Raw genomic sequence first — 23,620 nt, 5'->3', positions numbered from 1 at the left:
GGGACACAGAGGCACATTATTTTTTTTTCAGATTACCTGCCTCATGCACTACTGTCAGGATATAGTGACCTTTTTATAAGAATAACTTTTTTTTATCATAATTGCCCCAATCTTGCCTTCTGCTGCTTTAATGCTCTGGATATTGTAAAGAGCACCTTTAATGAAATGTAATTCTGAGAATCTTGAGTTTGAATTTTTGAATTCTTTGCCTTAAATCAGAAACACTCCAGTCAGCACACACACAGAGATTGTTTTTGACATGTTGAAACACAGCAGCATGCCCATTTTGTCCATTTCGACAATCATCTTATCTGAGCTGTATGAAATGACAGAAAATGAAGAATGGATTCCAGACTGAGGGTATGTGTGCAGTGACGATAAATCAGTTATTGTAGAGATGTGATGATGCATGGAATCATATGTTGGTTCATTGTTCAGCGCCAGAGAAGCCCTGTGACTTGTGAAGGCCCTCTGCCACCCACTGCTGGAGCTCTCTGGCCCCCATTAACTTCTGAATGATTCCTCAACAAAATCACCTTCATTCGTTGCCATTGTGCACTGAGTTAGTCAGAATGTGGTTAACCTCACTGTTGAGAGAAAGGGAAATCACTGGTACAACGATGTGAACACAGATAAATGGGTTTTGTTCTCGCTCATGAGCACATCTCGTCTCACTGCACATGATTTCAGTAAAATAGGATTCCTGCAGATCATCTATTTCTGGTACATATTTGATTTTGCTGATTATTTTTGCATGGTATACAGCAGACAAACAACACTCTGTTTATAACTGGGTTTTATGAGCTCAGAGTGTATTTTCACACTTAAAGCAGCAGTGGGTAGAAATGGAGCAAATATTAAAAATAGTTATTTTCATAAAACGGCCACTATACCCTGACAGTAGTGCATGAGACAGGTAATCTGAAAAAAATCATGTGTATCTGTGTCCTCCGGTGCTCCTAATGGCATCTGCAAGATTTCACAGACCGGAGGAAAACAACCAATCAGAGCTGATCTGGAGCCTTGCCGTCTCTGAGCAGCTGTCAATCATTCGCAAACTCCGACCAAACGGTCAAACTAGGTAGCGCTGATCAAATATGAATCAATATTCTGTTACTGTAATGACTATTTTTCTCCTCAAATGTTTTCAGAAACATCTTGTAGTGTACTGTTTAGCTGTAAAATGAGAAAGTTTGTGACCCGGCAGACATGTTGAGATCAGGTAGAAATACCAAGCACCGCCCACCTGCGGGAGCACAGCCAATAGGAACGTTCAATAGGAACGCTCTCTCTCTGAAATGACCTGTGATTGGCCAAAGTCTCCCGTCACAGGCTAGATTTTCTAAAGCCTGAAAACAGAGCCATGAGGAGGTGCAGAAGTCTAGTTTTCTCTCACATCACTTGAATTACAATATGCTGAAAGGTTATTATGGAATTTTTGCCCAATGATGCCAAAAATATTCTATCTACTGCAGGTTTAACTGTGGTGCAGATGTAAATAAAGTTGATTTACACAAAGTACACATTAGAGAAATAGAGATTTTTTTTTATATAATTTTTTAGCAGGGCTACTGTAAAAACATAAACTACAGACAAACTGCTTTTCAGTCTAAGTGAGGTGTGTTGATTAAAATACAATACCCCTCATCAGGAAACAGAAACACCCTGCAGATCCAGCACTTGGTTCTCCTATTTATAGCTTTGGGAGAGAGTTGATATGTTTCACAAATATGGACTGGATTGTCTTTAGGAGCATGAAATTACTGCCAAAATGCTTTGCCATGCAGGCATTTCACAGCCAGAACATTCACTTTGACACCCTCCTCCATTTAATGTTTATTTTACACATCATTATCTATCTTAATACTGTATATATGAGATATGCTGATTGTGCTGAGAGTTCTTCCTAAAGATTACCCCAATAACAAAACCATAAACCAGCCAGTGTGTTTCTCCTGTAAATGCTTAAAAAAAAAAATCAAGATTGTACTGCCATCTAGTGGAGACACTACACAAGAGCAAGAACTTCTGATCGAAGGGACTGTTAAAAGCATTTCTCAGTTCTCAGGGCTCCTCAGTCAAAAGAAGGGCTTTACCAGTCATGTTTGTATTTTGGTCTTGATCTCTTTAATATTAGCCTACCTATGATTCCACGCCTGATCTGATATTTATTTTGATATAGGAGTGGGTCAGTGACAATTTTTGAGACTCTTTTTAGGGGTGCTCAAGTACACCTAAATTCCATCTCAAAGAATCTACAAAATAACCATCTAAAAAATACTAGAAAATGTCAATTCTCAGCACTAGATATTCCTACTGGAAATATTCTACCGTTTTACCTTTATCAGTGAATGGAGTTTGCTCTGTTGTCATGGAGACGGTTTAGTTGTTATCACGTGACCCAAGTATGAAATTTAGGTTACGTGATATAAGGATCACATCTTCAAGTGTTTGTCTTTGGGCAAATAGTACAAGGTACAAACTGGGCTCTGGGAAAAAAAACCCCACATATTACACGTATTATTTCTAAAGTTCCATGTGTGTGACGAAACCATCGGTAACAGTAGATGGATCTTTTCCCTGCCCTGATCAGCAGTAACACACCTAGACAAAGAATATTTCTATTGTGCTCTATGACAACTTATCCAACTATGCTTTTATGTTTTAATGATACCTGCATTCTGAATATGGTGTGATTAAGTGCACTGTGTGTACATACCAAACATTGCTGTAGGCCTATAGCTACAGTATATGGGTGCTTCTGCAACACCCAGTAATGACATTTTGGATTTATGTTTAGTGTAGTCCGCGGAGACATTATCTCTTCAGAGGCTTTATGAAAGAGTGTGGAATCAGTCGAATAAAACACATTTTAATGTGTAATATAATAGTGAGTTATTTTTTGAATGTAGTTCAAAATACACAATTACTAAGCGGTATGGTAAGGACACACAATAAATATTTCAGTAGAAAAGGTGATCTTAACCTTGTTTTTCTTTATCTTGAGGGATCTATGTGGGCGGCCCAACCTGTCATCAATATGCTCACCTAATAACTTCTGTTTCCATAGAAACTAGATTTGTTTGGCTTTGAATAAAACATTTACTATGGCATTTCTTCAGTGTCGCGGTAAAGACTCAGAAGAGTGGGACAGGTGCATTTAGATGAAAAAAATGATTTGTAAACAAATAAATCACTTTTATATGGAGTAAAGTATATGAAACAATTCCATTTGAAATGTCATATTATAATTGAATTAGCTCTTGTGGTGGCAGTTTCTGTTAAAACAAGACACAAACCAACGTAACAACTTGTCTTTCAGTGAATTTAATAAAAAGGCATACATTAATAACTAAAACATCTGCAGATGGACTGCAGATGGACTCACGAGCACAGCCACCTGTTGTGGACTGTGGCAAGTGAGCCCCGAATACAAAGAGTAGTCAGTATTTATACATTTAAAGCATAACATGAAGATAAGTGCAAAGAAGAAAGGAAGAGAAGGATAGAAAGTGTATCAATGCGTCAGCACACAGCAGACAACAGAGCATCACAAGACATAACAAGTATTTCAGCAATCTGTTGTTTGCAGTTACAGAGAACTAAAATGTCAGGTCACTGTCCTATGGTGACAAAGATGAACATGTGAGGCCCTGAGATTATCTAAAGGTACAGTGTTAAACTGCAGATATGAAAATTGCCATTACACTCTTTTTACATATCTCAATATTGAGAAGAAAGTGGTGTTTCGGCCCATAAAATGCTTCATATATTTTAATTAAAGGGACTGTTTGTAAGATTCAGAAATGCTTGTTAACAGCGACACCTGTGGCCGTTAAGTCAACGAAAGTCAGCGTCGCGCTCGCTCTGAATAGACATGAACAAGCATCGCTCAAAACAGTGAGGCGACACACGTCAGCTAAAACCACAATATGACTCTATATTTCACCTGCTTGGCAGTAATGTTAGCTGACCAGACGAAGGTCCCTCCATGAATCAATGTTGATTCTAGTGTTGGCTTTTCCTGCATCAGCCACTGGACCGGGTGGAAGACACTGGCAACCGGTCAGAGACGATAAAGTTTTTTCTCTGCGGAGCCCCGTCACTTCACAAGACACGGGAAACCTCTGTTGGTCTGGAGGAGCTGCAGCAGTTTTTTCTGCACAAACGTACATTCACTAGATATTCTCAGAGCTAAACTAACTCCACTGCAGTGTGTAGTGTGCGCGCATGCGCGTGAGGTGGAGCGAGCTGTGAGTGAAGGCAGGCAGGCAGAGGAGCAGAGGAGCAGAGTACAGCAGAGACTCCGGTCCTGGAGACCAAAGCTACGGTCTCCTCCGCGTCCTCCGACCGCAGCCAACACTGTTTTGCAAGACGGGCTTCACTAGATATAACTTTGCGGTTTTGGTGCTTCTGTATAGTTTGTGTTGGAGTCTTGTCTGAACAGCGTAGCCACACATGCGAGCGCGCATATGCGAGCGCACATGGGACACGGATTGATTTATACGTGTAAGAAGTTACATACAGTCCCTTTAAGTCACATTATTTAAAAATTATTTTTATGTCAAGATGGGTAATAACACCATGTATATATTTATCAAGCATTGCACTGAAAAAAACACACTAAAATGTGTATTATTTGACTGATTCCAGACTCTTTCATAAAGCCTTAGAAGAGATAATGTCCCCCACAGACTACACTACCCAGGGTGCACCAGCCCTTGCGGAAGTTGGCTCCGATTGGCTGACCTGACCCCGCCCCTGCTACTCCCGTCCGGTTACTGTTTTACTGCAGAGAGAGGAGCTGAATCTGATACCAAGAAGAGCAAACAACCTCAGAGCTGTCAGAAGACAACACCATGGCTACACACGCTGCTAGCATGTGCTGCCGCTTGTTTGACAGACAGCCCTGTTTAACGCAAGTCAGGAAACTGTTGGTCCGGTGCGTTAACGGGAACATCCAGCGGCTGTATTCCGGTGCTACGCAGAAAGAAAACCAGCTTGAACTTGGAGACTCGACTTCATCTGCTGCCAACTTCACCTCACCTCTGAAAACCAGGTCAACACAGGTAACTAACACTGACTGCAAGCTCTACTACAGGTTTTCACTGTCTAATCTCAGGCTGGTTGGAGTTATTAGATAATGTTAGTTATAATGACTAAATGCATGTTAGGTGACAAGTTGTGTCAGTTTATAATGTAGCCACAACCTCTGTCCAGTTAAAGGCCCAATAAAGGCTCAACTAGCTAACTAAACATTAAACCAACAAGTTAATGACTGACGTTAAGACAGTTTGTTTATTTGTTTATTCAAGATTCAAGAGTTTTATTTGCTATTTGCACCTATAATAAGTTCATGTGAATTCTGATCAGTTTACAGAGTCAGCTTTAAGAAAAGAAAAAAAAAAGGTAGAAAAGGCACAAGGTAATTACAGTACAAAATAAGTAGCACATTCAACTCAACACAATAAATAAATAAATTATTAAAATATAAAACGCCCTCAGTGTAGTCAATAAATAAACTAAACTACCCTCTGCATAGGAACGATACCCCCACAATACAAATATCCAGTATATATATATGCTCCATGACCATGTTAAAAGAACTTGTAACTCTCATAAAAAATATTTTAAAAAATGAATATATTTCAGACACTTACCCAGTGGAAGGCAGCATATTGCACAGCATTACAGTCCATTTATTTAGATCCCCATTCGCTTTTGCATAGCAGCAACTATTCTTCCTGGGGTCCACATAGTTTACATGGTGACAATACAAAAATACACATTCACACTACTCATCATGATACACTTACATAACACATCGTAATACATGTAAAAAAAAAAAACACAAAGAAAATAGAAAGGCACTGACTGAATCTATCAAAATCTAACAGATACATATCATCATTTAACATGGAATGCCCATAATACCCTTACACACCCAAGAATACTTATGAATTACTAAAGTTTCTTCTTTGCTCTTTTAGTGTTTTTTTTAAAACCATATATAGTATTTCGTTGTGTAATATGATTTGGGAGTGAATTCCGTTCTTGCATTGCTCTGTATATTGCTGTACTTTGACCTGATTTGGTTTTGGATCTTGGTAAAGTAAAACAACCTGCTGCAGCAGCATGCCTTGTGGAATAATTGTGTGTATCTGTACTAAAGGATAGCTTTTTATAAAAAATAAATGGAGTCTTTGTTGTTATGACATTCTTAATGAAAACCATCAATGAATGCAGCAGTCTATTTCTCACTTCAAACCAAGAGAGACATTTATGCATTTTAAGAACATTTGTTCTCCACCCACAAGACAGAGCTATACGTGCCGCTTTATCCTGGACCAGTTGCAGTTTTCTTATATTACCTGATGAAGTATTGGACCAAACTGCTGAGCAATAATCCAGATGAGATAAAACCAAAGCTTGAATTACTTGTTTAAATGTGTCAGATATTTTGCACATCTCTTAATTACAGATAAACTGTTTCCCATTTTAGTTACCATTCTCTGTATGTGTTTATCCCATGATAAATCACTTTCTGTGATAACTCCGAAAGTTTGTCTTCTTCTACCTGCTTTATTAACATGTTATTTTTATGGAGATCATGCTTTGGTTTTCAACATAAAGAGTAGTTTGTTCCTATTACAACACTGGTTGTTTTAGACACATTCAAAATAAGTTTATTACGACAGTGGTGTAAAATGGTTTGCTAGAATGTTTTTTTTTTTTACACCAGTTTAACTAAGTTAGTTGCATATTTCTTGCATGGCTGAGCATAATTTGAGCCCCAGCTTAACCTGAGGACGTTATTCATTTACATTCAGGCAGATAACAGACAGCCTTTTGCAGTTTGAAGTTCATTGTTCAGCTAGTAGTGATGGGAATTCAGGCTCTTTTTTAGTGAGCCAGATCATTTGGCTCAGCTCACCAAGAAGAGCCGGCTCTTTCGGCTCCCAAACGGCTCTTCATTGTACCACTTCTGAATATTATAATACATAGCCAAATTTAGCGCTGTTTTGACCTATGATTAGTATGTGTGCACATATATCACTTAAATTGTTCAATATAATTATACCAAACCTTATAATTTCCAGAATACCATAACTTTACATGCTGCTTCGTTTCCGACTGTCACTCATCTTGTCTGCTATTCGCGAAACGCACTCCTCTCTCTCTTTCTCTCCTCCTCTTCCACCTGCTCTGTACCTGTAGACCGTCAGCGCACCGTGCACCCCCGCCCCTCCCTGCTTGATGGTATGATCCTTGTCTGTCATCATCTGATTGGTCGCACGGACGTCATTAACGCAACATTCAGTCACAGTCAGTGCATGGAGTGCCTGTGGCGCGGAGAAGATTGTCCTATCATTCCGCCTTGAATTAATAAAGAAAAAAAAAAAACGACTCTCGGACGGAAGCCGGCTCTTATCGTCCACTTAAAAGAGTCGGCTCTTTGAGCCGGCTCTTTCGCATCCGACACATCATTATCAGCTAGTTGCTTTGTCTGTCTTCCTGGCAGAGATTTGTACCATCAGTGTCAGGGTGAGTGAACTAGGAGAATATATTTTAAAGCATTTTATGGGTCTTTCTGGGAAGTAAAGATGGCTGTTGTTGAAGGGATTTTTGGGCCCTTTGGAATGATATCCAGAGGACCCATGGAGTTAAACTATTGGCCTCAGAATACTGTTGTGTCTCTACACAGAAAGAAATGGGGATGCATAAATATTCAGTATCTGGCTGGGTCCTGTGTTTGTGACGTTTAACCTACCGCTTAGTAACATGCTTTATGCTGATAACTTGTGACACAACAGTAGCCCACTGTTGACAGTCAAAGGTCATGAACCGTTTACAAAGACATGGGCAACTCCCTGTGTGTTGGTACAGCCCAGTCGCACAGCAGTTTGTGAAACATTCACAAAATTTATTGTATAGATTTGTGTACATAGACACGAATTTCACATTCTTTTTGTGATAGTCATCGTAAAATCTATTTGTATGTAATCCACAAAATTGTGAACCAGGAAGTATGAAGAGGATGTAGGGAGGAGGTCAGGGTGTTTTTTTGGGTAAAAAAACACAGGACTTCTGCCCAGGAGACCAGTGTTCGTGTCCTGTGTGAAACCACAAGTCAAAGTTGATTTATTTGTCACGCAACTTCCCTACTTAAGTTACAGCATTTCCGGAGTTATTTTAACCCAAACCTCGATCTTTTCCTAAAGCTGACTAAGTAGTGTTGTCACGTAACTTCCGTACTTAAGTTTCACCATTTCCAGTGTTATTTTAACCCAAACCGTGATTTTTTTTCCTAAACCTTACTAAGTAGTTTTGTTGCCTAAGCCTAACCAAGTTGATCTTTTCCTAAACCTGACTAAGAAGTTTTATTTTGAAAAGACTGGAACGGAAATTGACATGTTGCTGGACATTCGTAGGAAAACACATGAAAATACGAATTTGAAAGTCGTGCGAAATTTATATGTACACAAATCAAATAGATTACATTTTTGTGACTATTTCATGAACTGCAGTGAGACTGCGTTGGTTGATACTTTTTAGCCAGCTCAGGATTATCACATGTTCCTGAAATACTAAGACACCAATATTTTTCGACAAGACATGAATAAGGATAAAAGAAATGTACCGGTATGTTAACAGAAATAAATCTTGTGTTTGATGCAAAATAGTATTGCGAAACAAGACATGGCAGTGCTAGTGTACCCTCATCATCAGCTATTTCTATGTGACAGATCACTTCCACAGTGCCATTGTCCTGTTGTCTTTATCCCCAGGAGACGCTCAGGGATGACAGCATACTACCCTTTTCAGCGTTCTTGACTGACAACTTTGGACGAAGACACAGCTACCTGCGCATCTCTCTGACTGAGAAATGCAACCTGCGCTGTGAGTAGAGGTTCCCACTTTGCCACATTAAAGATGTCCTTTGGTTTATTTTCCCCGGTGCTTATCCAGCTACTTGAAGAAAACACAACTGATTCAGATTCAGACAACTTTATCGATCCCAATAAGGGCAATTCATTTACAGCTTATCCCATCACAAACACACAGACAACATCCAAAATGTTATGTCAAGCACAGATCAGTAAAACAGACAAACAGAGGTCGGTGAACGACAGAAGATAAGTTAATAAAATATAATAAATAGCAATTAAATAGATAAAAAGAGAAAATGAATAGATCATAAATAGACATTGTTACATGATTTATCATGTAAGGGAACTGTCATTAAAAATCTCACTGAAAATGACTACCATCTGAGTTTAATAACCTGATAGCAGAAGGAATAAAACATTTGGAGTAACGGTTAGTTCTCCTCAGAGGTGCCTGATAACGGCGGCCTGGAGGCATCAATGAGAACTCATGAGATAGAACATGAAGAGGTTGGCTGATAATATTCTTTGCCTTCTTTACCACTTGATTCTCCCAGAGGGTACACAAGTCTCTTTTTTGGACTCCAGTAATCTAAAAGTACGAGCAGGGAGGCAGGGAGGCATCCGATTGGTTCTTTCCAAGCGGACCTCGAGGCAGTGATTGGTAGACGTTTTTACAGGATTACAGCAGCTACAGATGACGGCTCTTTTCCGGTCCTTTTTTAGAGTTCATAAGTAATGGATCGCTGTCGGGGTGTAAATACCATTTCAACCAATACAACAAATGGTGTATACTGGAAAACATCGTCAACCATGCCTTTAAGATCCTCTCGCTGACATTAAAAGAATTCAGCTTCCTCAACAAATAGATTCTCTGTTGACCTCGTTTGACTCCGTATTAATACGAAACTTTAAAGTTTACAATCCAACACAGTTCCAAGGTATTTATACGACTCCACAATCTGAACATCTTCACCGTGTATGACACTAACCTTGTGTTCAGTATTGTGTCCGAAGTCAACGATCATTTCCTTAGTTTTGGAAACATTGAGGTCAAGATAATTCTCATCACAAAATTTAACAAACTCATGGAATGCAGGACCATGATCAGACTCTGAGCCTTGAAGTAGAGATAAGAGGACAGTGTCATCAGAAACCTTAACAAGAAGCCTGTTCTCCTGAGAAGACCTGCAGCTGTCGGTGTACATGATAAATAGGAGGGGTGACAACACCACACACCCCTGAGGTAAACCTGTGTTTGGTACGGACATCTTGGACATTTGTCCATTCACGAAAATCTGCTGGACCCTCACAGTAAGAACATTTAAAATCAGCATGAGAAGCTGGTCTGGGAGATTAAAATGAGAGGCAAGTCTCTCAATCAGGATGTGAGGCTGCATTTTGTTAAAAGCAGAGGTCTTGCATGAGCTCCAGGTTTTTCTAGATGCTTATACACAGTGTCCAGTATAAAAAGTTTAGTGTCCTCCACGCCTTTGTCAGGCTGATAAGCAAATTGCAAGGGATCGAGTTTTCCATTAATAGAAGACACAATAATATCCTTTAAAATCTTCTACAAATTTTTCATCACAAGTGATGTAAGTGCCACAGGTCTGAACTCACTTAGTTCCTTGGAGTTTTTGGATTTCACAAGATCAGCACAAATTTAGAAGAGTCTGGTGAAAAGCCTGCTGAGCTGGTCGGCACAATAATGCAGAGTACGCACCGCTGATGACGTCGGGACCAGCAGCTTTCCTAAGCTTAGCCGTCTTAAATAAGGCTGTGACACATTCCTGAGAAATCACAATTTCATTTAGAGGTTCGAGGGATTTTCTACATGAAGAGACATTTTCACTGAAGTCAGACCTTTCAAAGCGGGAGAAAAAGGAGTTGAAAGTGTTGGGCAAATCAGAGTTATCCACTCCATTTACACTAATGGATTTTTTGGTCTCAGTGTATTGGTTAATGGAGGCCATATTCTTGATACCTTACCAGGCTGCTCTAAGGCCTCCACTGCTATATTGTGCTTCAATTTTCTCCTTATACTTTTGTTTGGCCTTCCTCATTTCATTCCGTACTTCTCTAGAAACTGCCTTTTTCTCAAGGGGACTGCTGCCACTATTACCACCACCACCACCACCACAACTCTTACTGATGGGGAACACAATTTTCCCTCCCTTGTAGAGGTCAGGGTCAGCTGTAGCATCTGGAATCGGTGGGGAAGATGTTTCAGCAATGGGATGTTTGTTGACAAGACTGCCAATTCCAAACATCATGACCAGGGTCTGAACTTAGCACACGCCACTCGCCAAATGCGGGTAAATTGTTGGCAGTGGTGGGTGAAATCATCCGGACATCCGCAGGGAAAACGCTAGTGATGGGAATAGAGAGCCGTAGTTGTCTGATCCCTTGGCATCTCATGCCTCTGTGTCTGTTGATTCCTCTTATTCATGCTTTCCGACGGTTCCGCATGCACATACGCACTTGTTAGGACCCTCCACCGTTTTCTACTTTCGTGTTTTGGCTCGCTGTGGTCAGCTGCGCTTTGTTTTGGTGAAGGATACGGAACAATCACGTTACTCTGACTAGAACAATGAAAGCGCTAACTTCCTTCTTCCTCAGTAAAAAAAAAAAAAAAAAATTGCGATACATAGGTGAATCCATTTTTTTCCCACTCCTAATAATAATAGTATTATATTATAAGCTTATAAAATAAGTAGATCCACCTGTGTAGCACTTTCAATTCCCACCAGAGCCCCACTTATTGGAAAAATATGTGTAACTTGTGATAATGTAGGATAAAAGCATCTTCGGTATCTTATTTATACCATTTTACCGTCTTCCCATTTTCAGGTCAGTACTGCATGCCCGAGGAGGGCGTGAAGCTCACACCGCGGGGCCAGCTGCTGTCCACCTCGGAGATACTGACCGTGGCTCGGCTCTTCGTCCACGAGGGGGTGGAAAAGATCCGCCTCACCGGAGGAGAGCCCCTCATCAGACCTGACGTGCTGAATATCATCGGTAAGGAACGAGTGAAACGTTTGAGTTAATAGTGGCTGTTTATTTCGGCTGGTGTCGAGGTGTATTAAGTTGTGTTATCCTCCATGCTTCTGGTAGTCTGCTTGTCTGTCGCAGTAATTCACCATCATTTATTTAGAAACACGGCTGTGACCACTGTTTCTTAAGATTGTGGTTTTCTTTTTTGAAATCATAAAGCCAGAACATAGAAAGCTGTTTTGAGTTGTTTCAACACTTATAACTGACTTGTGGCGAACACAAACTGTTTTATGCGGTTTACCATATGACTAAGTAGATAGAAAAGTGGAAAGTGACAGTCTTTTCAGAGATATTATTCAGCGTTTGGTATCCAAGGCTATCAGTGATTCATGTTCTAACCCTGTTGACTAGACTGAAGTTTCTCTAAGAGAGGATCAGGACAGGTTCTCCATGCATGCCTTCAGCTTAAGAAGTATTCGCGGAAGGGAAAATGATTTGTTACACCACTGCTATGTGCTTAGTCTACTGACACATTACTTCATTGTAATTTTACAGCCCGATTTGTACATGAACCGTTTCAGCTTCACACTGACAATAGTGCGAGTTTCGAGCAACATTAAAGCATGACATGGATGAACAAAGCAATGCGGTGTGACCAGTGGGTAATGTCTGTGCAGAAAGAGGATCAGATCATGGGCTGCCAACAGCCCCCCCTAAACAGCAGCAATTATCTCTGTGTCGTGTGACAAGCTCCCACTGTGACCTCACATGACCCTGTTTACTGGAGTTTACTGAAGTGAATAATTTGCATCAAGTGGAAACAGTAACCAGAATTGACCTGCTGTGTTTGTACCAGACTTCTGTAGCCCGCTGCTCATCTCTGCTTGAGGCTGGCAGCCCGAGGCTACATTAACTGCTACTAGCATAATGCACACAAATCTCCAACCAAACCAGAATATACAAGCAAAGAGACTAAATTCTGGTGCTTTTTTGACAACAGCGCCGAACACCAATGAGTCTGTGGCCGTGGATGTCTAAAGAGACGTCTGTAAATCAGAGGATAATTTGAGGTAAATCCCAGTATTCCCAGTACGAACACTTAAATAGCCCTCATTTAAATCATTATGTACCAAAAGTTGTAAAATGAACTAAAAGCCAAATCCAAAGTTATTTTCCTCGGCGTAATGAACGTGCATCAGACCCACGGGACCCCACGGGACTGCACCGCCCTGCTAGCTGTATGCGGCTGTAATAATGGATATATTGGCTGTAAAAGCCAACTTGGCTTCGTCTGTTGGTATCTCTCCCGTCAGCTCCGTTCTCTTTATACATCCATGGACAGCTCCGTCGGGGCCGTTTGAATGCATTTAACATAAATGTCAGTATATGGGTGCTCTACAGTTGTGGCGTCGGCCGAATTTGACCACGGAGATGAGAGTGACGGCTGGCTTGAAAGCCGGTTACCGCAATACGATAACGTTTCCTGTCCCTGACAGAGCTCTGCTCTGCTCTGCTTTTCCTGGCAAAGTGTGAAACCCAAAGTGTTTCCGTACTTTACTGTATGTGTAGTGTTTACCACTGTTGATTTAAAATGTGAGGGTGCAGGTCGTATCCCCGCGGATCTCCGCCATTTTCTACTTGCGCATTTCGGTTCACTGCGGCCGGTTGCGGTTTGTTTTGGTTGACGGATACGGAACAGATATGACGCCACGTTACTCAGATTACAACAATAAAAGCGTTAATTTCCTTCTACCTCCACATAGACTCAAATGATATAAATATATTGAATCTGGCATTAAAAAAATCAATATCCAAATCGTAAAAAAAAATTAAAAAAAATCATGATGCATAAATGAATCGATTTCTTTTTTCACAGCCCTGGTATTTATCGCCACAGTTTTCTCTCTCTGACTCACTCTCACCCTCCTTTCTTTCTCTTCCTTGTTCCCATGTTCGCTCTCCCTCTACAGAAGAACTGAGGAAGCTGGAGGGCCTGAAAACCATCGCAGTGACAACCAACGGCATGAACTTGGCTCGGCTTCTGCCCAAGCTGAAAGATGCTGGCCTTGACCTGATTAACATCAGCCTGGATACACTGGTCCCTGCCAAATTTGAGTTCATTGTCAGGCGGAAAGGTACAGAGAAGTAATTGACCCATAATGTCAGACGCAAGACTGAAAGGAAGGTCTGTCCAAAACCACAAGTTGAGGATTGGCCTAAATCAATACTGTGTATATGTGGCTGTTGTAGTGGGAAGGAGCCTTTGACACACACACAGAGTGGAGATGACAGCAGGGCAGAGCTCTGGGTGGTTGGTTTCAAGAAGGTAGAAACAGATGGACCGACTGAGATGAGGAAATAAAGGAGAGAAAAAAGGAACGATGGCAGAACTGGCACGTGGATAGAAGCGTTCTCTGAGCCAGTCCTCTTCCATAACACCTGATGTTTAAAGGTTTAGCAGACATTTGGTGTGTGGTATGGCCTGAAAGAAATCTTGTCTCTTGGCCTTCAGTAAGCTTATTTAGGATTTTAAGCACAATACATGTCGTATGTAATTGCGATTATGAGAATTCGAGATGATTAAACGTAGGCCTCTCCTCCTACAGAGAAGGTTACCAGCCGGTGTAAGTCTGCCCGGATTTGTGGGTTTTGTGCAGATGAAAGGAAACGATGAGTCTGACCTTGGCAGTTTGCTTTTAAAAGGCTCTGGCTGCCGCTGAGAGATTAGTTGTATATGTTTACATATCAGCGGTTTGTGGCAAATCAGGGGCTTAGTCAGATGTTAAAAGGCAGTAAAGCTGAACTTTAGTTGTGAAGTTGAAGCAGCCCACATTTCAGACGCACGCACCACTCAGCTCTCCGGTTGTGGTACGGCTCGATACATTTCTACCTAAACTCTCCCACTATTCACACACCATCTCTACTTGAGTTTTGAATTGGTAGCACAGAATTAATAAATATCAAGGTATGATTAATGTGCCAAATGCAAAATGTTGACATGTTATCCAAGTATAAACATTTCATTCATCATCAAATTCAATCAATTTCTTTTTTCTTTTTTCTACAGGGTTCCACAAGGTCATGGAGGGCATTGATAAGGCCATTGAAATGGGCTACAACCCTGTAAAGGTATTTTGTTCATTTTTTCAAACATGCTTTTACCCAGAAACATTTACTATGTTTAAGTTTAGTTTAGGGCTGTCAACGTTAACGCAATATTAACACGTTAACGCAAATTCATTTCAAAGCCACTCAACGCAACTTGCGATTTTTAAGTTGTTGCGAACCCATTTTCCAAGGGGTCCCTTGACCTCTGACCTCAAGATATGTGAATGAGAATGGTTTCTATGGGTACCCACGAGTCTCCTCTTTACAGACATGCCCACTTTATGATAATCACATGCAGTTTGGGGGCAAGTCATAGTCAAGTCAGCACACTGACATGTTATGATTTGAGCATATTTTTTATGTTAAATGCAGTACCTGTGAGGGTTTCTGGACAATATTTTTGTCATTGTTTTGTGTTGTTAATTGATTTCCAATAATAAAAATAAACATACATTTGCATAAAGCAGCATATTTGCCCACTCCCATGTTGATAAGAGTATTATATACTTAACAAATCATCCACATTTTAACAGATAAAAAATGTGCGATTCATTTGCAATTTAATCGCGTTTAAATATTTTCAGCGATTGACAGCTATATTCATTTTATTTGTTTTTATATTTTTCTTAATTTATCTTTAAAAAGAACATCTCTTTGGTTGACAATGTGCCTGTTTCATGTTTGTTCGTATTACGTTTTTAGTGACATTCATATAAAACAGATGTAATATGGAGGATGTTTACTGCAAAACAAAGTACTATGGTTACTCAGGCTGTTCTCATACCCCGTTTGTATCTATACCTACAAAAAGTAATGCGCTGTAATTCGTATATATCCCACGAAATGAATTTGTATGTATCCCACGTAATTGTGAACCAAGAAGTATAAAGAGCGACAAACGCCGTGTAGGGAGGAGGTCTGGGTGGATGGGTGGATCGGACTTCCCAGTGTGAAACCAGATGTCAACGTTGATTTGTTTGTCATGTAACTTCGGTACTTAAGTAACACCACTTCTGTAGTTGTTTTAACCCAAACAATGATGTTTTCCTAAACCTAACTAAGTAGTTTTGTTGCCTAAACCTAACCAAGTTTATTTTGAAAAAATATGCTGAACATTTAGGAAAACGCATGAAAAATTAGAAAAAAAACGTTTCGTAAGATATACAAACCATCGTATGAGGATACGTTGGGTTACTGAAGCATACTTGGAATGACAAAGATGCCAGGGAGGAGAAAAAGGTAAAAAAAAGTAATGTGACCAAGAACTATTTTCAGTGAAAGTTTCCCCGTGTTGTATTTATGACTGTTGCAAGGACCATTGACCAACTATTTATGAACAAGGCTGTAACTTCATGCCAAAAAGTGCTGTGGCAGCACAGTGTTGGAACAAAATTGCTGAATATAATATAATTCATCCATGTCCTGACACTTTGCACACAAATGTTAGAGAATCACTTCGCTGCTTCCTGATTTGCTCCATGTGACTAGTTTCCTCATTGCTCTTTGCATGCAAACAATGTGAAGAAAAAAAAAAAAAAAAAAGGACATCTGCTGTTTCTGCTGCTGTGTCGCTGGAGTTTTGGGAAGGCAAAGACGCTATAACCATTATTTTGGTCTTAGAAAATAAGAGTTCTTCTGAGGGGTGACGGCATGTTGTTTTGTTAAACTGGTTAGCTTAACGCCACTGACAAAAGGGACTGATAGAGGCATAGTTCAGATGTGAAAGAAAACTCAAATGTGAGATTACTGCTGCTGTTTTAAACTTTCACATTTTTTTCAAATCTTAAATATAACTAGACAGCACCACTCTGGAGGAGATACAGTCTTCTTTTAAACAAGACTCGGTCAAAACCGAGTATATGTCTGGACCGTGTGCGGTCAGTCTGTGACTTTGTGGCTAAATTGTTATGCGATTTGTCATTTCTATAATGTTAAATCCATTGGTACATGTCCACCAGGTCAGGCGAGGACACTAGTGGGACGCGCTGCTCCACTCAGCTGGCCGTTCAAGCGGCGACGTACCCTATCGTGGAATGCACCTGATTGGTCCCTGGTTCTCTGCTCACCGTTTCAAAACAGTAAACAACATGGCGGCCTGCTCGTAAACTGTCTGTTATTCCGTCTAAACAATCCACCAAAATCTACTTATGCTGAAAACATTTTAAGTGAGAAATAGGCTACGCCACTGTTGAATCCTGTTTCATTTTAGAATTTGATTGCCAAGTTTGACAGCTTGGTCCAAGTTCCGTGAACCGGACGCACTGGACGGATTAATTTGCATAAAAGGACTGTTCTCCTCCTTTTCATTTTGAAAGAGAAACAGCCAATGAGGAAACTCCAACACTCAGCCAACCAATCGTGTAACTTCATCACTCAGTCAGTGACAGACTTTTGTGTTTGTAGGGTTGGCCCTCTGCGGTCCAGCAAAAAAAAGAAATCCCAGGCTTCTGAGGAGACGGATGTGCAGTCATGTGATCAGTGGCCTGTTGTTGTTGTGTGCTGCCCTCTGTAGGTTAACTGTGTGGTCATGCGAGGCCTCAACGAGGATGAGCTGCTAGATTTCGTGGCGCTGACGGAGAAGAAGCCTCTAGAGGTGCGCTTCATTGAATACATGCCCTTCGATGGTGAGTGCTCCTTTCCCACAATGTCTCATCATTACACAGGTCTGAAACTGTTATCTGAAGAGTCAGATTACATTCATCTGTAACTGACCTTGCTCTGCTGTTGTATATTTTTTTAATATACAATGTTCAGGTAACTCTTATAAATGGATAGTTAAGATTTTTTTGAAGTGGGGTTGTATGAGGTATTTATCCAGAGTACCAGCACGGGAGCAAAGCAATGTACTGCTGTGTACGGGGGCAGCAGCAAAAACGGATTCTAGACACCTGGGGGTGTCTCAAATACCTCTGTGGCTCAGAGGTTGAGCAGGTCATCCACCAATGGGAAGGTCGGTGGTTCGATTACCAGCTCTTCCAGTCACATGTCAAAGTGTCCCCCAAATTGTTCCCTAAGGCTGAGCCATCGGTGTGTGAATGAGTATTTAGATTAGATCCTGATGGGCAAAGTTGGCACCTTGCATGGCAGCCTCTGCCATCAGTGTATGAATGTGTGTTTGAATGGGTGAATGGTGACATATAGTGTGAAGCACTTTGAGTGGTCGGAAGACTAAAAAGGTGCTATAGAAATGCAAGTCCGTCTAAAAAAAAGGCCACCTAAAAAAATCAATGTCAGTTTAAGTGTACGCTAGTTTAGAATATTTGTACCACCTTGCCGTGAGCTATACAGTCTGTGCTTCTGACGGGGAACTGAAGCTGTTATCTATGCTCTCAGACCAGACTCTATTGAAAAACCCCAGTAATTTTACCTCTCAGAACACGGGGGGTTGCTGGTGCACCGCTGCCTCGATCGGTAAGTTTGTTTGTTTTATTGTGAGACTTTGATTAGTTCGGATTCACGAAAGTCACACAATAACACAAACAAACTGACCGATCGAGGCAGCGGTGCACCAGCAACCCCCCGTGTTCTGAGAGGTAAAATTACTGTTGTTTTTTTTTCAATGGAGTCTGGTTGCTTTGGATAGAGCATAGATGGATACATCAGCTTCAGTTCCCCATTGGAAAGGGCTGTCTGACAGCAAGGTAAGGCTGTGAAAATATTCTAAAGATAGCGTACACTTAAACCACTCAGGTGTCTAAAATCTGTTTTGCTGCTGTCCCCCGTCCACAGCAGTACATTGCTTTGCTCCCGTGCTGGTACTCCTGTCTGTTTCTCCCAACTGGGGTCGTGCCAACCGTCATCTACTGTAGTTCACTGACTATAAGTACCTCAAACAACCTCACCTCAAGACACCCAAACTATCCCTTTAAGAATGAACTAACACCAATAAAATGGTATTACTAAACAATTGCAGTGTTTTATAACATAATGGTATAATATGTTCTCGGCCACTCAGCACCGCTTGGTTTTCTGCAAATTCTAGGATTTTAATATGCTCCTTTTCCTCTTATGTGCCTGTTCAGTTCTGCTTGCTGAAACCTTACTGAGTGATGTGCTACTACACACATAAGTCGCTGGTTGTTGAATTGCCTATGGGGTGAAAGATGTCGTAGCGTGTGATTATGCTACCCCCTACACCGGACTACACTTTCCTTTTCTCCTCTCTGCAGGCAACAAGTGGAACTTTAAGAAGATGGTGAGTTACCAGGAGATGCTGGACCACATCAAGCAGCAGTGGCCCAACCTGGAAATGCTTCAAACTGGAGGCACGGAAACTGCCAAGGTCAGTGTCTCCAACTGCACTATATTTCCATCAATATCACAGTACTGATCAGTGAACATAACACTGATCATATGAAATATGATGATTTAAACAAGTCCATACATATTCCCCTAACAAATACTAATCACGGAAATGGTCAAATACAGAAGTCTTCATTTAGACCTCTAGGCGTGAGAGTACCCAGTGTATACATCCAAAATAGTTCTGTCCTCAGAGAGTCGATGTCACCACCTCTGCGAGGACATTTTACAGCCTCAATGCCAACATATCTGAGGGTGGATATGTTGTGTTTGGCTTTAGTAAAGTGCATCGCTACTGGACTCGCTGTATCATCATGATTGCGAATGGCACTCCTGTGTTCAGTGATCCTAGTTTTTAGGGCTCTCATTGTTTTTCCAACATATGCGAGGCCACAGGGACATTTCAGCATATATATATATATCATATTTTTTGTTTTACAAAATATAACGCCCTCAATGTCAAACCTTTCACCTGAGTGAGGATGATTAACGGTATGTGTCTTGTGTGTGAAGTGGGATTGTTGACAGTACGTTTTTCATTGCTGTATTCTGCTGGTCCAGCAGCGGCCTACTACGGATTTGGATGTGCGGGACCACCTTACATTGTTTGTAGGAGCCAAATGAAGCACTTTGTCACTGGTTTGGAACCAGTTTTTAAGAAATTTTACAAGGGGATAATTGTTTGACTCTCCTCTCTGTCTTTTAACAGATATTTAAAGTGCCAGGCTTCAAAGGCCAGATGGGCTTCATCACCTCCATGTCTGAACATTTCTGCGGCTCCTGCAACCGCTTGCGTATCACTGCAGATGGCAGCCTCAAGGTAAAGCCACAGTTGTTCTTTGTTGGGGCCTCTAGGAGCCGTTAATGGGGTCTCTGTCTGTATATGTGTGCACTTGAAAGAGATTTACATATTAGCTATTTATTATCTCATTCTGTCTTTGGTTTTTGAACCCCCCGTGATTCTGTTTTGACCGTCTTACACTACACTTCTTCCTGTCTGTCTTCTCTCAGGTATGCTTGTTTGGGAACTCTGAGGTGTCTCTGAGAGATGTCTTGCGCTCCGGAGCATCGGATGAAGAGCTACTGCAAATCATCGGAGGTGCTGTGGGCAGGAAGAAGAAACAACATGCAGGTAGACTTGTGTTCAATTTGTGTTAGTTTATAGTAGGGCTGTCAAAGTTAAAGCGATAATAAATAGTGTTGACCGATAAATCGCATTTTCATCGCTTGATTTGAGCATATTTTTTATGCTAAATGCAGTACCTATGAGGGTTTCTGGACAATATTTGTTATTGTGTTGTGTTGTTAATTGATTTCCAATAATAAATATACATTTTCATAAAGCAGCATACTGTATTTGCCCTCTCCCATATTGATAAGAGTATTAAATACTTCACAAATCTCCCTTTAAGGTACATTTTGAACAGATACAAAATGTGCGATTCATTTGTGATTAATCGCGATTAACTATGGACAATTCAATAATTTAATCAATTGACAGCCCTAGTTTATATGCGACGCTTCATTAATGGGGGTCTACCCACAGATCATTTGTTCTCCTGGAATGTAATCTCTTCCCATTTGTCTCCTCAGGAATGTTTACCATCTCCAAGATGAAGAACAGACCTATGATCCTCATTGGTGGGTGACATGGCTGTACGTACAAATCCCTCCCACCGCTCAGTCATGATCTATTTGTGATTTTTATGATCATCATGGGCTGCCGTACCACCATATCTTTCCTACATTCACCTACTCACAGTTGATTGTGCAGCTTCAAGATGCATTTACATTTGAACTCATAGGCCCACCCAGGACGCCCATTAACATGCGTCCTCAGTGATCTGATCACATGTGGACAGCTCTAAGTACGTCTGTTCACACCTCAAATGTTTTCAGAAACATCTTGTAGTGTACTGTTCAGCTGTAAGATGAGAAAGTCATGTTGAGATCAGTTGAGGAAATACCAAGCACAGCAGCATTTGAGGCGAGAAATAGGCATTACAGTAACAGAATATTAATTCATATTTGATAAGCGCTGCCTAATTTGACTGTTTGATCGGGGATTGTGAGTGATTGACAGCTGCCTTGGTGGAATGAACAGCCAATAGGAACGCTGTCTCTCTGTAATGACCTGTGATGGGTCCCCGTCATGGGCTAGATCATTTAAAGCCTGAAAACAGAGCCATGAGGAGGTGCAGAAGTCTAGTTATCTCTCAGAACACTTGAACTACAATATGCTGAAAGGGTATTATGGAATTTTTGTGCCCAATGATGCCAAAAATATTCTGCCTACTACAGGTTTAATATGGCCCAGACCACCTCCGAATGTGGTCTGAGCGATCGATCTCAATGTGTCTTGAGTGCGCTCGCACCTGCAATTAGAGCTGTCCACTTGTGATAGGATCACCCAGGATGCGTGTTAATGCCAGCTCTGAACAGGGTCATAGCAAATACAAACTTTTATCTGAACCGTGAGTAACGCATCTTCATCTAAACATGAACGTTTGTTGTTTTGATGTTCTCTTTTTCCAACAGGCGCCACATCCCGCAGGCCTTCGTCTCTGCCGAATTCACAAGACGGCCAGAGAGCTTTCCCCATTGTTTCCCATCATACAAACGACACATCCCTCTCTCCAGCGGCGGCTCCTCACGCGTGCCGCTCAGGCAGCAGCAGCAGGAGAGTCCTGAACAGAGAGTTTTTGTGCCTTCCAGACTGCACTGCTTCAACACAGGCAGCCCATGTTTGCTGCTCTAGGACCTTAAAGAGTGGAGGTACCCATGTTCGGTCACATATCAACAATGAAGAAGAACCTAATGCGACGGACAGCCTCCACCGCGCAGCACCCCTTCACTCCTCTGAGTTCGGTCTCACTCTCCTCAGTCGTCACACTGAGACTGAAAGTTTTACTGCACGCACAAACGCCATGAGCTACATTAATGAAGACTGTCTCAGGTACGCACAAGCCAGGGGTCCTAACGCTTTAAAGAGACACTTACTCAGGATCCCTGGAACATCTCTTTTTTGCACACAACTAATGAATGCCAAAATAACTCACAATGTCAGACTGTGCCACAATCAAAGTTCCAGCGAAGACCCCAGCGTCAAACAATCCGTTACTGGTCAAACACAGTCGGGCACAAATGTCAACAACACTGAAGCCAAGCTGACGCATACGGACGCCCAGGGCCGAGCCACCATGGTGGACGTTGGCGGGAAAGCCCTCACACGTCGGACAGCCGCCGCCCGCGCCACCGTCATCCTGGGCCCCGCCGCCTTCCGGCTGCTCCGGGATAACCAGCTGGCTAAGGGCGACGCCTTGGCCGTGGCGCAGCTCTCCGGCATCATGGCTTCCAAGCAGACCTCGGCCCTCATCCCGCTCTGCCACCCGCTCCCCTTAGACCACGCCTCTATCGCCTTCGAGCTCGACGAGCAGCAGAACGCCGCGGTCATCACGGCCACGTGTCGTACCACAGGCAGGACGGGAGTCGAGATGGAGGCTTTGACGGCCGTTTCCGTCGCCGCGCTGACCATCTATGACATGTGCAAGGCGGTGAGCCACGACATCGTCATTACAGATGTAAAACTGGTCAGCAAGACGGGCGGAAAGAGGGACTTTCATCGGCATCCATCACCTCCTCCCTCACCATTAAATCCAACCCAGGACAACTGAGAATGAATTGTAAGCATCATGAAGACCACCAGTTTTCAACAGAATTGTCATATTTTTCTACAAACTGAAATTTATGCCATCAGAATGACATCAAATCTACACATGAAGCCCCTTCCTGTCAGCTTTTTTTGTTAACGTTCTTTCTCAAACAGAGAACGGGGGTGTGGTTGATAGTCGGATGTAATTCATTACCATGGCAACCAGATTGCATCGTTTTTCAACCCAGTCTAGATGAAATCGGCTTCGATGAATTTACTGTTTATCAGACCACAAATTAGACAAGAATTAGCGCAACACACCGACTCTCTCTCACTCGCTGTCTTCTTCACCGTCTCCTCCTGGCGAGGCGGCCGTCTGGCTGCTGCTGCACCGAGGAGCCGCACCGCCGCACGCCGGCCACGGCGCACCGGAGGACGGATAGACATGTTGCCGAGGTCCGCCGTTTGAAATGGAGTTTCGGGACGTTTTGGAGGTGCTAACACCGGCCGTTCTCGCCTCAGCTCCAGCACCGACACCGGACCGGGCTGCTCTGTGATTCGTTTATTTCTCTAACGGGACTTTTCTCTTGGGCTGAAGTTGTGCACTCCCCGTCGTTCGGACCTGTTAAGAGGCCTGCAAACCTCTGGTATTGGCTGCTTTCCATCAATTTACCTC

General features: G+C 41.9%; 1 protein-coding gene across 2 annotated transcripts; it reads left to right on the top strand.

Moving 5' to 3' along the window:
- The first annotated feature begins 276 nt into the window (after positions 1-276).
- Positions 277-23,272, top strand: mocs1 (molybdenum cofactor synthesis 1). Of its 2 annotated transcripts, none has more exons than XM_037747173.1 (12): positions 277-360; positions 4,668-5,069; positions 8,790-8,901; positions 11,739-11,906; positions 13,853-14,017; positions 14,950-15,011; positions 17,503-17,614; positions 19,160-19,272; positions 20,002-20,112; positions 20,304-20,424; positions 20,886-20,933; positions 21,831-23,272. In XM_037747173.1, exons 2-12 carry the CDS (start codon positions 4,860-4,862, stop codon positions 22,964-22,966), a joined length of 2,358 nt encoding a protein of 785 aa, XP_037603101.1. In that variant the 5' UTR covers positions 277-360; positions 4,668-4,859; the 3' UTR covers positions 22,967-23,272. The 2 variants fall into 2 exon arrangements, with proteins under 2 accessions (XP_037603101.1, XP_037603103.1); XM_037747175.1 differs by having other exon boundaries at positions 281-360; positions 20,886-20,948; positions 21,831-21,969.
- Positions 23,273-23,620: the final 348 nt, after the last annotated feature.

Source organism: Sebastes umbrosus, chromosome 16 (assembly GCF_015220745.1).
Source record: "Sebastes umbrosus isolate fSebUmb1 chromosome 16, fSebUmb1.pri, whole genome shotgun sequence".
NCBI lineage: Eukaryota > Metazoa > Chordata > Actinopteri > Perciformes > Sebastidae > Sebastes > Sebastes umbrosus.
This window is presented reverse-complemented; position numbering and strand designations above follow the sequence as displayed.